The sequence below is a fragment of the Thamnophis sirtalis genome, unplaced genomic scaffold (assembly GCF_051295495.1).
Source record: "Thamnophis sirtalis isolate CommonGarterSnake01/CBP01778 unplaced genomic scaffold, rThaSir2_p1.2 scaffold_1, whole genome shotgun sequence".
Classification (NCBI taxonomy): Eukaryota; Metazoa; Chordata; class Lepidosauria; order Squamata; family Natricidae; genus Thamnophis; species Thamnophis sirtalis.
Window position 1 is genome coordinate 125,586,528 of NW_028261381.1, and position 12,550 is coordinate 125,599,077.

The window sequence follows — 12,550 nt, forward strand, 5'->3', positions numbered from 1 at the left end:
TGGGGCTTGACTCAATTATCTTCTGTTAACTTTTTTTAAAAGAAAAAGAAACTGTAAATGTGTCTGATGAGTAAATCTGGAAAGGATTTTAAAAAGTGGGATATTTTCTGGTGCATGTGATTTATTTTAGAATTTCAAAGTTATTAATTACCTGGGGAAACGGCTCCCAAAACATATCTCCTGGTCTGAACCCGAAATGTTATAAACGTTCCCTTCGCCTGCCTGCCTGCCTCTCCCCGCCCCCCCCCTTGATTGTTTGGGTTCTTTACACCAGCCAAAATCCAGTTAGCTCTCTTAAAGGCTTCAGTAATATGCTGAATTACTCCCTGCTTGAGTTTAATGGAGTTAAATGAGCCTGAATGATGGCAACAGTTTTAGCTGTCTAGCACGTGCCTTATTAAAGACGGTAATTGCATTTGAAAAGGAAAGACATTTCCTGGATCCGCAGGAAGAAAGTCAAAGAGCTTCTGCCCTGAAACTGGAATCTACCTAGCTTTTTGGCGTTCTGTGGGACGCTGTAGATCAACATCCCCCCCCCCCCACAAAAATGAAATTGGCCTTGATTGACATTGCTGGGAAAAGTAGATATCCACCTTTAAATTGACCACAAATGAGATTTTTAAAGAATGGCCCTTGCAAGAACACCTTTTCCTTTTGTCTTTTAAATAAAAAATGTTTTAGAGAGCGAGGGTGATAACTGAAAGTTTGTCCACCGAAAAAGTTTTGTTTTCCTTCTGCTGGCTTGACGTGACATAAAAATATATGCAAGAATGGCTTTAGGAGTGAAACGCTACAAACAAAAATAAAACTGTGAACTCTACCCAGCAGTGAATTAACTCTCATCTTCCATGCACCCCTGTTTTGACTTAGATATAATTTCCTATTTATATTCACTATTTCTGTGCTAAGTTGGTGGGTGGGGGATGTTTATATTTTAGGCTTTCTAACAATTTTTCATCTTTCACAAACTACCTTAAATATATCCCCATGGCAATCAGTCTCCTTAACTGCTCTGGGGATATCGATCCACTAAAAATCAAGAAACCACATTCCCTGGCAATTAGAAAAAAGCAAATAAAACCGTAGTCCATAAAATATGCAGGTGCGCGTGGCTGTAAAGATACTTATAGGCGCATGCATCTACTTATTCTCCAACTCCTTTGATTAAGAGTAAAGGTCACATATGGATTGATTTTTTTCTCCTCCTCTTGAAACGCTAGGCATTAGCCAATAGAAGTTTCTGCTCTTCTCCGTATGCTTTGCAATAATAAGGGAGAAATGAAGCCGTACAGCCTTATTTTATATTATTATTAGTCAGGCTCCTAGCATGTCTTCCAACTAAGCTGCATAAGCTATATTCTAGACTGAAGGTTGAACCCCCAACACTCACCTTTTTAGTTCCTTAATTTTTTTGCAAAAAGAGGGGAGGGAAGAGATTCACTACGGTAAATAATAAGCTAAGGTGAATGGGGGGAAAGTGTGAATGGTCAGAATTAAGTCACCAGGTTGCCTGGCCTGTTTTTCTTGGTCGCTCCATCTAGAAAGGTTGGGCATTGTTGAAAGAATTGAGTTTCATCATCAGAAAGTGGGTTCTTTAAGGAGCAATCCTCTTTTCACTTCCTACACTTCAAACGTGCTGGATTCTCAGCTGGCTGGAGATTATAGTTGTTGGGAGCCTAGAGGACATTTGATGGAGAAGAACTGAAGTGGGTAACGCTTTTGCAACAACTAACTCCCCAATGTTTTGCAAAGCAGATAAAAATGTCTCTGAGAAGGAAAACTATGCCATTTATTTTTCAAGGTCCAAGCCAAGTTGGCACTGTCCTTGAGACCCGCGGTCTAAATCATCTGAAGCCAGCGGCCTTGAATTAAAAGCATTCACTTTAAATTATTTTATTGTATTATAATAAAGTATTCTTAGGATGCGATCTTAAGACAATGCCCAGCAGAAAATGCCTGATTAAATAACGCTTTACCTAAAAAAGTAGCCAAATCGGTTAGTTACAATTTATGAATCTTGCCACTAACTTTTGAGAAGGCCTGCCACAAAGTTAGTCCTAGATGCGGTTCTTAAGTACTTCCCGAAAGAAAGCAGGTTACGGCCCATTCCCCGTTGACTCGGAAGGGGGAACGACCGCGTCTCGAGAAAAGCCCCCCCCTTTCCCCCTAAAAGTAAATGAATGCTGGTTCCCTTCTTTCCACTGGAAGTCGGTCGTCGCTGGAGTGGGAGAAGAGTCTTGGTGAAGATGAAGCGTCTCTTCCAAATCCATTCCCGATCCTGAAGCCTCTTTGCTCCGACCAGGCTCAGCCCCATCCCTCGTGTCGCGTCGGATCGAAGAGCTTCCGGGTCTTCCCCGACTGGTTGCGGGAGGGTGGGTCGGTGGGGGAAGCACCAAGGCCCTGTGGAGCGAAAGCCCGCGACTTGGCGAGAGTTGGGCTGATCAAAGCCAGGCGCGAGCTCCAGCTGAGATCTCCTGTCCCTCAACTGTGCAGAATCACACGCAGCCCGGCAAAGATGGGAGGGATCGGGAGAACGGGAGCACGCATTGGAAGACCCCATTTTTACCACGGTTGCCAAGCCAGTCAAAGTTAAAAAAAAATAGGCAAGAGAGAGAGGGGGGGGAAGAGAGAAGGGGGAGAGCGAGGAGAGGGAGAACAACGGCACCTGTCTCTTTATGGTGACCAGGTAATGCTGTGGTGACCTTTTGGTTTTCGGTCTTTATTTCTTCCATCTTGCCTGCAAATCCTGCGTGAATTCCTCTTGCAATCAAACTTTTCTTGAACGTAACAGGGCTTACCTTTGAGTAAACACAGACGAGGGGCTGTGCTGCCGAATTGGGGGATCTGGTGTAAGTAAATGGCTTTGTGGACCCTCGCCATTCTTCCTTTCCAAAATCCCCTCCCCTTCTATCACTATTGTTGTATGTACATTGAGAGCTTACCCACCGGAAACAAATTCCTCGTGTGTCTAATCACACGCCAATAAAGAATTCTATACCTGAGGACAACTGAAGAAGAGCAGTAGGATCCAAGCCCCATAAATAAGAACCTCTGGGGTGGCTGCATTCTAGGGCGAAGAGACTTACCTTCTGCCCCAACGGCAACAGCAGCAGCAACTACGCTTATAATACAATATATTTTTTATCAGGTTTTCAATTGATTTAGAAAGAGAAGAAAAACTCGTTGGGCCCAATACCGGTTAGCAGCTTAAACCTCTATTGTGTACAATAGGGCTTATGTGTAAGTAAACTGGCATATGGTCTCTACTGTTGTGCCAAACTTAATAGGACTACTTCTCTGGAAAGGAATAGGATTGCAGTATTGTGTGCATGCAAGAGACACAAATGTGTATGTGTGTGGGCAGGTGTACGCATAATACCGTAGTGGCAACAACTGACAAAATTCTGTTCTTTATCCCAACACACCTGAATGGGTCTTTCTTTCTTTCTTTCTTTAGTTCTAAGGGGAATTATTTAAACATTAAGGATGTAGACCTGTGCATGCATGGGATACATGGAATTCACGGAGATTTATTTGCCAAGGAAGATGTCCTGGTGTTGAGTTCCAATAGTAAAGGCAAATACATTTTTCAATGGAAATAAACTCATTAAATGGGATTGCAGCATAGCATGAATACAGATTAAGCTCCACCAAACAGAGGCCTGCTTTCTGCACCATCAACACTCATGGCAGGATAAATACATCAATGCTTATTTTTTTACTCCAAGAGTTTAGTTCAGCATTATAACCTCAATATAAACATATACAGTCCTGAACCACAAATGTACAAAAAGCATGACCACATGCTAACCAGCTGGTCCAATAAAAGCACTGCATGCGCTGGGAAACATATGAATACCCCTGTTTCCATAAGAGTTAATTTCCTAAATATATTGTGAGTACTTCATTTCAAGGGAGGTATAAATTGCACCAGAAACAGAATTTAAACTCTTTTCCTATTGCCCCACGAACATGGCGAGTTACATTCCATTAGTAGTAAACCTCCTAAGAAATGTACTCACAACCTTTTGCGTCAAATGCGGCAGATTGTATTTGTGCAGAATTGTTTGCAAGGCTAATAGCCATTATCCACTAAGGTGTTAGCCTTCAGAACTATACAATTAGATTAGGTTCAGAATAAACAGCATTCTGTTCTTTGGGATTGGGGGTGTAAAAAATCACCAAGAATCCCTTTCTAGAATTTACTTCTAGATTGAAAAAAGCCCCAGTCCATTGAAGAAAGTCAAAGTAACACCCCCCCCTTTTAATATTATAGACAGTGATTATGATTCCAGAACTCATTCAACACATTTCATTTTCCAGGAAAATCAATAAAAATATTCCCATTGATACAACCATTACAGGTATTTTTCATGCCAAGTTTTCATTCTAGTAATGAAATTGCTAGAATTTAATTCCTAAATAACAGAAAGGAATCAGTTAGGAAAGGAAGGAGACTTTCCTCTTAAAACTGCGCTTGCTAAAGATCAGTTTATTCTATAAGTCTTTGCCTTCAAACTGAAATAAACTTTGGTGTGCTTGAAGAAAATAAGATATATTGTACGGAAATCCCTAATTCAGTTTTTTTTTAATTAAAGCAAATATTTTAGTTTGTGACATTTATAGTAGAATTTGTCTGATATTCAATAAGTTTAATAAATACTTACTACACATCTAATAAAGTGACTCTTTGGAATAAGGTGACAGAAGTCACGGTTCTGTCATTGTTCTCCTAATATATTGCCTTGCCTGGAGAGGGGGGAAAACTGCCAACAATTCCTTTTGTTTACCCCTGTCTTCCTCTTTGAACTCTAGGTTCATTTTTAACTGGCCTAGAAGTAAATATTCTTTCAATAATGGAATAAAGTAAAAGAAAAACCAAAATCCATTCATTGATAATATTTGATTTATTTAAAGTCCTTAACTGGAAATGATAAAAAAAAATTAAAAGGAGAGGGGGGAAAAACATGCTCCATGGCTTATATTTTCATAAAAAAACCGCAAAAGAATCAAAACATTTTTTTTCAATTACAATCACATTTATTATAAAATTAAGATTTTTTTTCTATTTTCTTTAAAATGGTGTGTCATTTTAAAACCGTTTATTTAAAGCACTTTCAAGCTGTCAAGAAGAAAGTATAAACCGTGCAAATAAATTAAGAATATTGTAAAGGCAAATGGAAGGAGGGGGGAGGACGGGAACCAAAAAGGGGAAGGGGAGAAACCCGTCTGGCTACGCTGAAACATCATGTAAAAACTGAAGAAAGTGCATTAACACTGGATGAACGTGCTAACAAACTGTAGGATAGAATTAAGCGACCTCAAAAAAAAAATTCAGGAAGGTGGTGAATGATCTGATGAAAGCAGCCTCGGAGCATCTCCCAGTTCAGAATATTCTTCCACGCAGGGCTCGAACAACAATAGTCCTAAAGTTCTGGAACCCACGGAGGGGGAGTGGGGTGGGGTGGGGGGAAACTCCGAGATTAAATAACCAAGTCATCCATGTAGTCAAGGGATTTCCTGATGCTGAAGGAGACTCCTTAGTAGCAGCTTGTGGGAAGGGGAGGAAGGGGAGGGGAGCTGAAATAATAGTAACATGCCTTAAAAGGCTGTGTGACCTGTACAGTTCTGTATCCTATCCAGATCCCATTGGAAATGCAGGAGACCCCTTTTCTCTCTTCCACTTGCCATCTGTGCTCTGTCCCTTTACAAGGCAAGGGGGGAAGGGGTGTTCGGGACCTGTCACCCGTGCTTCCCTGGGGTCAATGTGTCTGCGGGGGAGGGGAGGGGGCGAGTCCAGCAGCGCGTGAAACGAACGCCCTTTCCCTAAGTCTCAAAACGGGGGCAAGTTCTCCCTCTCTGCGCTGCATCCTTCAAAGGGCCGGATTCCTAACCTAATGTCAACTCTCCACCTGTTGACCGGGAAGAGCTACACGCAGGCCAGTAAGTCCGGGCTCAACTTCGACTTACTGCATCCATTCTCGGGGCTGGGAAATACCCCCGCTCTCCCCCAACGCAGAGGCTTCCCAGAAGCCACCCACGCACGGAGGAGAGCGGCGCGGGCTTCCAGGGTCCAGATTCGGCTTTTCCCAAGCAACCCCTTTCCTATTGAAAAATCCCCCGCCCCACCCAATTTTGGCAAGATTGCTTCCAAGGAGGGGAAACGCAACCAATTATGAGTTTCAAAATGGAAGCCTCGTTTGCTTGGTTCAGTGGTCAAGCAAGGGAGGTATGTATAGATACATATACATATACATATACATATACATATACATATACATATACATATACATATACATATACATATACATATACATATACATATACATATACATATACATATACATATACACATATACAGGGCTCGTCTAGGAGAGCCGGGCTGGGATCTGCTGGACTGGTCAAGCCGAAACTGGAGAAATGGGACGCACGGGCGGCGTGCCTTATCCGAGCCGCCCCGGGAATAAAGTAACAGTCCTTTCGCTTACTGTGTGATTCGTTTGCCTTTCGGTTTTCCGTGGCACGGATCGCGGGCTGGAGGCGGGGGGGGGGGGCGGAGGCAAGCGGACGGTCAGTTTGGGCAGAGATCTAAGGAGAGACGCAGACGAGGGCGGGAGGGAGGGAGGATTCCGCTCGCTTGACCCTCCAGTCCCACCCGGCCGGCTAAGAGGTGTTCAGCACCGGTCTGGAATACACACCTTGGTAGTAGGAGGGCTCCAGGGCCGAGGGCTCAATGGCTCCCCTCCCGCCCATGGAAGCGCTGCTGAGGGGCAACCCGCCAGGCAGGCAGGCCCCGTAGGAGGAATATTGCAGCGCTTGCTCGTAGGCTTTGAAGTCCAGCTTGTGCTGCTGTTCGGAGGAGGACATGAGGTTGTTGATGGAGAAGGGGTGGTTGAAAGAATAGTGGGGGTCGCCCTTCAGGTGCAGCTGTGGCTCGTGGGGTCCCAGCGCGTGGCCCGGGTGACTCAAGGGGGCCAAGGCGGGCCCGCCGGGGACCGAGGCTGCTACTGCAGCCGCCGCCGCGGCCACGGAGGGCTTCAACTCGGCTCCGTTCCCGTTTTGGTCCAGGGCTTGCGGGCTGCCGGCGCTGTGGCTGGACGGGGCGGCCTCCAGCTGCCCTCCTTTGCCTTGGCCTCGGTGCAAGGGAGAGCTGGCCCCGCCCGGGTCTTTCCTTCCCTCGCCTCCGCCCGAGCCGCCCTTGGCCCCGGCTTGCTTTTCGCACTTGAAGCGCTTCTGGCGCCGGAGGTAGCAGCCGTTCTCGAACATGTTGCCCGAGTCCGGGTGCAGCGTCCAGTAAGAGCCTTTGCCCGGCTTGTCCGGCGAGCGGGCGACCTTGACGAAGCAGTCGTTGAAGGAAAGCGAGTGGCGGATCGAGTTCTGCCAGCGCTGCTGGTTTTGGCGGTAGTAAGGGAAGAGGTCCATGATCCACTGGTAGATCTCGCTCAGCGTCAGCATCTTGCTGGGCGCCTGCTGGATGGCCATGGTGATGAGCGAGATGTACGAGTAGGGCGGCTTGGCGTGCGGGTAGCTGCGCTTGAAGCTCTTGGCGTCGCGGCCGCGGCTCAGGTTGGAGGAGGCGTAGCCCATGGGGCTCATGCAGGGTCCCATGGCCCCGTAGGCGCCCAGTCCGTTCAGCGAAGCCTGCGGGCCGCCCATGGCGTTCATGCCCCCGGGACTCAGGGCCGACCCCATGGCTGACATACTGTTCATGCTGGCTCCGGTTCCGCCGGGGCTCAAGCCGGCCCCCAGGCTCGGGTTGGCATAGGACATGTTGAAGGAGCCCGACGTCATATTGCCGCTGGTGGTCATGGCGTTCATGCTCATGTAACTGTTCATGGAATTCATGGAGCCCAGGCCGGAATTCATGTTGCTCACTGGCACCGTCGAATAGGCCTGCGGAGGGAGCACAGGTTAAAAACGGGCTCTTCGGACCCTGCCGCCCTGCCCTGCCATATGGTCCCGCGTTCCCACCATGTGGCCCCCGAATTTCCCCTTGGAGAATGTATTCCCCATGCTGCCGACCTTTCCAGCTCATCCTTGTGTTGCAAGGAGAAAAGGTGAGCGAACCCAGCCTTCTGAAGCGCGAGATTCCGCAGAAAAGCAATGCCCAGCTTTGTCCCCACGCTTTCCAAATGGATACTAGTTTCCGCACTGTCGGTTGCTAAAGAAAACCGGGGAAGTGGCAGAAAACATACATGCGTATTATTCACTGTAAGAAATGGCACGCATCCGAAATACTTAGGCCAATATAATAATAATGATAATGATATAAACATTTTGGCTGCATTGGCTGCGTTGATTAGGGAGCTGAGGGTACTATAAACATATATTTATGCAGTACAGATGGGTGGCTTCACAGGCACCCACAAGCCCAGGTTCCCTTTTCAGAAAGGAAAGTAAGTTTTGCCCAGAGCCAGATTTGCAGAGCTGGGATCCCCCTTGCACAAATTGCGACTGAGATTTTAAAGAGGGGTTCGACTAAGCGCCCAGGTTAAAGATCTGGAGAGATGTGGAAAACATCCGCCCAAATTCCCAAGGCGGAAGCAGGCTGGAAACGAGAAACCTGCAAGGCCCAAATTTTCACCGCCTTTTGGGCCAAACAGCAACCTTTCCTGGTCCCCAAACTTTCCAGTCCCCAAATCGGAGGGAGCCTCCAAACACGTTTCCCACCTGGGAAACGTGGCTTCATTGAAGACCCACCCAGTTTTTTTTCTTTTCAAAATCTGAGGGCAGTGAAGATTTCACTGGAGTCGCCTCTGAAGAGAACGAGGCAGACCCTTTTCACGCCCAGGCGGCCCACTGGGCCAGCCCCACTCACCGCGCAGACCCCGGACAAGGGAAATGGTGAAGGGCAAGCGGCCTAAACCACACAAGCCGGATTTTCCCAGCTCCCCACCGTCCCCGAGGGCGCCCAAGAGAAGCCGAGGCCTTCTTATCCGCCACGGAACCTCGAAGCCAAGAAAGCGAGATCGCCGCTTTTTCTCAGCCCCGCATCCCCCTCGCGCTCCTTCGCTTGCTGCCTCTAGGCTTCTCCTTCGGGGGGGGGGGCGTTGGGGAAACGATATGGACGGTAACTTCGGGGCAGGGGACCTGGAAATGTCCAAAATCAAACAAATGATCCTGTTATTTAGGGCCAACGTTCTTCTCTTTGCCTTGCAACCTAGAAGTTTTGATTAAGTGATAAAGGGCAGTCGAAACGCCGACGTTTTTCGAGGTTTTAAATTAAAGACCCTGCCGTAAGGCGCTGTAACAATAATCCTTGGAAAGGCTTAAAGTTTCCCCTTAAAAATAATCCAATTACTAAAACATTGATTTACTTTATCGCCCCATATTGAAAACTGTGCGGGAAAGATTACGCCTGATAAACTGGTCGCTTAATTAGCTTTGTAATCATCGCCTATATTTGAGCTATATTCTGCGGACTACACCGTCCCACACTATTATGATTATAGTTTTGTATTAGCGGAAATATGTCAAGGAATGGTGATATTTGAATGATAGGCTATGTCCACAATAGAGCTTGCCTAGGCGGAAATGTCAATGCGGGTGGGGGAAGATGCCTGCTTTTTCTCAAATTCTAGGAATCAAATCCAGCCAGAAAATCAGTACCGTCTACCATGAATTGGGGGGAAATGTCTTCCTAAGCACATGCAGTTTTTTTACGCGCGTTTTGAACTGAATACGGAAGTAATAGGAATGTGCCAAATTCCTTTCAGTCTAAAAATACTTCCGTATAAAGCAGGATTTAAGTTGAGGGAGAGCTGGCAAATTCTTGTTTGCCGATCCAAGACTCTATATTCGCCTAGGGTGGTCCTCGTTCTATTTTCTCTCCCACCCCACTGGAATACGGGTGAGGCGGGAAGACGCATCCAATGATTTCTGAGCCCCCTTTGACCTTCCTAGCATTAAATCGGAAACCCCTCTAAAAAGGGGCGATGCCAAATGGGGCCGGTGGGCTCCTGGCCGCATTGGCCGCGCAGCAAACCCGGATGCTAATTCCGGCCAAGCCTCGCAAAGCAACCCCGTTCCTTGCAACGCGCTTCGGACTGTTTTAACGTCTCATCTCGTCGCTTTCTTTTTCTCCCCCTATAGGGCTACGTTTCCTGGGTTGCAGCTTTTTAATTTTACGTTCCGCCTTTATTCACCAAAAGGCTCCATTTATCCCCCGGTTAGGGGGTTCACAGGTTCCTCCACCCTCATTGTCCCTTTGCCCGCTTTTGATCCTTTTTTTCCCCAGTCCTTTGGGAGCATATTGTAAAATAAGGAACGTGGACATGAATGGACAATGAAAAGTTAGGCTCCTGGTTACGGATCGTATTCTCGACAGCGCCACCCGCCGGGCTCCGGGAGAATTGATTTCTGTTTTATTTTTAATCTCTACCCTTCCACCCCCACCCTCCACCCCACAACTCCGTGAAAGAAGCGTGCGGCAAAGTACACACACACACACACACACAAACACACAAACACACACAAAAATGATTATTTTGCTAGTTAAAGAACAATACTGGCACAGGTGAGGAGTGGGAAGGGGACCAACAAAACGTGAAACTGCTGCCCAAGGGGGATGGCGCGCGCGGGGGGGGGGTCCTGATGATTGTTCCCTCCCGGCACGTACACAAACCGAGGCCCTCAATGGAGGGACTCTGGCGCGGTTGGGAGGACCTGGGAGTTAGAACTCCGCCGTGTTTCGACGCGTAATCCGAGGAGGTGATCAATAACGTCTACCTCTCCCACCCACCCCGTCGGCTCGATTGCCACTGATCTCCCCCCAGCCCGCATTTCCGCCGCCCCCTCCCTTGCCCCGTGAGACGATTGGAAATTGTGTAGATTCCTTCCCGGGCTTTGCAGCCAGCTGTAACGCTGGAGAAAGCAGATTTAGTAAAGCCGTCGGGAACTGGCGGTTAGGCTCGATTCCCGGGAGTGGAAAAGACCCCCTTCTTGGCTGAAGTCCTCCCGGCCAGTTCTCGGATCCCACCCCACCCCTCATCCCCCCACCCCTGGGTCCGCTCACCTCCTGGGTCTCGGCGTAGTAACTGTTCCACTCGCTTGCGTCGTGCCCTTCCATTTTCACAGTCCCTAACATCCTGGAGTCAACGTGCGCGGTGTAACCATTCAGTCCCCTCTTGGCGAGCGCGAGGGAGGTCAGAAAACGGAGCCCCCCCGAGTCTAGCAGAAGCCGGCCCCCGGGGAGGGCTCAGTCAAGCAGGGACGTTGGGTGGCGGCGAGCCACTCGAGAAAGTGAGGAAGTGCCGGCTGGGATGTGAGCGGAGTTGAGCTGAGGTGGATCTTACGTTGCACCAGCCGCCGCCGCCGCTGCCGCCGCCAAAGCAGCGCCCACCTCCTTCTCCTCCTCCTCCTCTTCCTCCTCCTCCTCCCCTCCCCATTTGTCCGCCGCACAAAGACGTTCGCACCTACCAAGCCGCAGATGCACCTGCAAAGCAGGCAGTTCCACTCGGCTTGCAACTCCCCTGGGGCGTCTCTTTATTTGCAAAGCGGTGTAATTGGTTTATGCGGGACGGCGGTGGGGGGGGAGAAAAGGACAGCGAGCGCCGAGGAGATAAAAAAAAAGAATTGGGGCGGGAGAGAGAGAGCGCGCGCGCGGGGGGGGGGAAACAAACCCAGAGAAAAAGAGGGGGAGGCAGGAAGGAGAGGAGGAGGACAAGCCTTTGGGTTTTAACCCCTCCTCTCCGCCCGCTGCCGCTTGTGAGGGCGGGGGCAATTCCAGGGAAAGGCGGCACTCCTGTCTGTGTTCAAAGAGCATAGCGAGAAGGCGGACGCACGACCCTGCGTAGGAGCTGCCCTCTTGGCTCGGACCCTTCTTTCCAGAAGGGGAGCAGGGCGGGTGGCTGGCTGCCGTTAAAACCAAGCCAAGAGCCCCGGGTCATATTCTGGACGGCTTCTCCTTTAGAGTTAGGCGCAAATGGCTGCTGTATTAGGCTGCCGTTCTTTAGCAAAAGCGGTTCATCTTGAACTTTGGCGGCGGCGGCTGCTGTTGGGACAGCACAGCAAGCAGCAGCAGAATCAAACTGGGTGCCCAGCATTGCCCCCCCCCCGGTCCTTCCAGTGGTGAATAAAAGAAACGGGGCTTTCTTCCCGCCCGAGTCGAAGGGCAAGAGGCGGCTTTGGGCACTCAACAAAATCAAGCGCCCCTCCTTGCAAAGGGGAAACTCCAGACACTAAAACGCAGCCTTTCATAGACATTATAGCTCTCCTCCCTTTTTCTCCCAGTGGTACCCGCAAAAACATAATAAAATAGACAGTTCCATCTGGCCGGGAAAATCTGCCATGGAGGAAAGTTTCAGCATCCCCCCCCCTCCCCCGGCTTCCTTTGGGCATTATATTCTCCCTTTCGAGCAAAAGCACCGGCTGGATACACGAGTCACTACTGTGACGTTCAGCCAGTCCAGGCCCGGCGCATTGAGGTCTGAACGGTGGATCCCTTTTGGCCTGAAACCTGCGCTTGGCAAGGGGCCCAGGTGAGTCATTCCGACCATTTGCATGGCTTTCTTCCTCTGAGCTCAACCTCCCGCTCCAGCCCCGCGCCTTG

General features: G+C 48.9%; 1 protein-coding gene across 1 annotated transcript; it reads right to left on the minus strand.

The window, feature by feature from the left end:
• Positions 1 to 4,894: 4,894 nt before the first annotated feature.
• On the minus strand, positions 4,895 to 11,402 carry FOXA1 (forkhead box A1). Its single transcript, XM_014054256.2, has 2 exons — positions 11,015 to 11,402; positions 4,895 to 7,893 (listed from the first exon to the last, which is right to left on the minus strand). The coding sequence occupies exons 1-2, from the start codon at positions 11,084 to 11,086 to the stop codon at positions 6,664 to 6,666; spliced, it is 1,302 nt and encodes a 433-aa protein (XP_013909731.1). The 5' UTR covers positions 11,087 to 11,402; the 3' UTR covers positions 4,895 to 6,663.
• Positions 11,403 to 12,550: the final 1,148 nt, after the last annotated feature.